General features: G+C 39.3%; 1 protein-coding gene across 1 annotated transcript; it reads right to left on the minus strand.

Annotated features, from left to right (window-relative positions):
• Positions 1–1,649: 1,649 nt before the first annotated feature.
• On the minus strand, positions 1,650–2,321 carry LOC121751444 (ethylene-responsive transcription factor ERF098-like). The gene has a single exon (XM_042146193.1). It carries the CDS (start codon positions 2,169–2,171, stop codon positions 1,788–1,790), a length of 384 nt encoding a protein of 127 aa, XP_042002127.1. The 5' UTR covers positions 2,172–2,321; the 3' UTR covers positions 1,650–1,787.

The raw sequence follows: 2,321 nt of genomic DNA on the forward strand, positions 1-2,321 counted from the left end.
ACAAACATCAACTTACCCCGTACCTTTATTCAGAATGCCGAAGTGATTCACTTCACTTTTCGGGGGGGTAGTGATGGAGTACGTACTAAACAAGCCCAACAGCAGTAAAGCCCAAGAAAGAGTATCAGTCCGGCATGACTAAAGAGTTCAGTTCGGCACAACCAAAGAGTTCGGCCCCAGCCTACAGCTCGGTAAAAGCCAACCAATCAAACTCTGCTCTCAGGTCGGCATCAAGCTCTACTCTCAGATCGGCAAAAGCTGCTCGGCAATAATTCAGCAGTTCGGTCTCAGTATTCGACCGAACTAGGAGATAGTGGATTCATGCAGGATTTCCACCTCCACTACACCCACGATCTATTTAGTGGTGTCAAGCAGTCATTAACTCATGCAGGATAGTGGACCCATGCAAGATCGCCACGATCTCCACGACATCCACTACCTAGTAAATAGCTGCATGCCACGATCTTGGTCCTTTGTATAAATAGAACCTAGATCAGATAGATAGGGTGACATTCTCTCGATCTCTAGAGATAAAATACAAAATAGCAAGTCTGTATTGTAAGCTGTAGAAAACAGATCAAGCAATACAACTCTGCCCTCTTTTCTTCCCGTGGACGTAGATTTACCTCAGTAAATCGAACCACGTAAATTCACCGTGTCGTGATCTGTGTTTTCCAGCATTCACTACATCAAAAATTCGCCGACTCATCAATAAACAACACAAAGCTCAGCAACTCATTGTTGTTTATCAAAAAAAATAAGACAAACACCTCTGATGCGCGAATCTTCTCCTCCCCCTGACGCATGTAACACCGCCTCAATAAATAATCTTATTCTTCTTAAATCACTATCGTGCTTTTGATTTACCTCTCGTCTTCTTTGCAAAACTTACCGTCGATATAAGACGAGGCTGGATTTGAAATTCAGGCACAAAACTCTCTTTGTTTTCTCTTTTATGGCGACGGTGTGTGTTGACAAAGAAATGATACAGAGAGTGAAAATTTTAGCAAATACTTATAAGCTAGAAATGGTTAGGTTTTGTTTTTTACCCTTATGGTCATTTTTTACCTTTACTAAATCATTTTGAAGTATTTTTCTTTCTTTCTTTCTTCTGTACGTGAGATAAGAAGGTACTCCCTCTACCCACCGTTTAAAAGAATCGTTTTGTCAATTTGGTTTGTCTACGATTTATAGAACCATTTATTTTATTCCACTTTTAGTATATGGACCTCACACTTCACTAAATTTTTTACATTTACAATCCAATATAAAACTTATACTTTAAATGGGTCCCACATTTCACTCACTTCCTTCTTTACTTTTCTTCAAAAAGTCAAATAATTTCTTAAAACTCATGTCAAGTCAAAAAGGGTTCTTTAAATGGTTGACGGAGGGAGTTTTAAGTAAACTATACAAAATGCGAGCATCCACTGTAACGAAATGAGATAACATTACTCTTACAATAGTGAATCAAACTGTATACTGTGGGAACTTTGTTGGTTTGAATAAGCATTCACTTTCTCAATCAAAAAAAGTCAAAAGAACATATGCAGATTCGCATACTTTTCACTCACCACGCCTTCCAATATGTATTGAAATGTTTTACTAATTTATTTCAATACAGAATCTAAAAGCAATGCAAGCTTTTTTACTTCATCAGTATAGTACTAGTATTTATAGTATATCGTTGAACTTAAATAACACGATCGATGGTGAACTAGTCGTTCACATACAAGAGTAATAACCAGCTAAAAAAACAGATGTAGATTCAATGACGCCAATCATCATCAGTTCTTCTTCTTCTTCTTGTCGGACGATTCAAGAAGCTCCTCCAACAAACTATCATCATAGCACTCCAGTTCAATCTTGTCATTACGACGCGAAGACAAAGTAAAATTAGGGTTATAAGGCGGAATAACAAGTTGAGAGTAATACTCATTGGGGAAATTCAAGATCGCCAGATGCCCTCTGAATTTAAACGCGGATTTATCATAGGCCCTCGCGGCCTCCTCCGCTGTGTCAAATGTTCCGAGCCACAGCCGCGCTCCCTGCCGAGTCGGGTCGCGAATCTCAGCTGCAAACTTCCCCCACGGCCGCCGCCTCACGCCGCGGTATTTAACTTCCTCCTTCTCTTGCATGGCTTTGCCTGATGAACTCGAAGCACCATCCATGGAGTTGAGATTTTTTCTTTTTTTTCTGCAAATAAATGGGGGTTAAGGTGTGATATGATTCTTGGTATATATAGAAGGTTGATGACGATTGTGATCACCTTAGATGTGCTTAAATGACAAATATGAAAATAGTTGTTGTCTATTGTGAAA

Source organism: Salvia splendens, chromosome 10 (assembly GCF_004379255.2).
Source record: "Salvia splendens isolate huo1 chromosome 10, SspV2, whole genome shotgun sequence".
NCBI classification, from domain to species: Eukaryota; Viridiplantae; Streptophyta; class Magnoliopsida; order Lamiales; family Lamiaceae; genus Salvia; species Salvia splendens.

What these genes read in the sequence shown, in the direction of transcription:
- LOC121751444 (XM_042146193.1), bottom strand. Translation starts at nt 2,171, where the DNA reads ATGGATGGTGCTTCGAGTTCATCAGGCAAAGCCATGCAAGAGAAGGAG.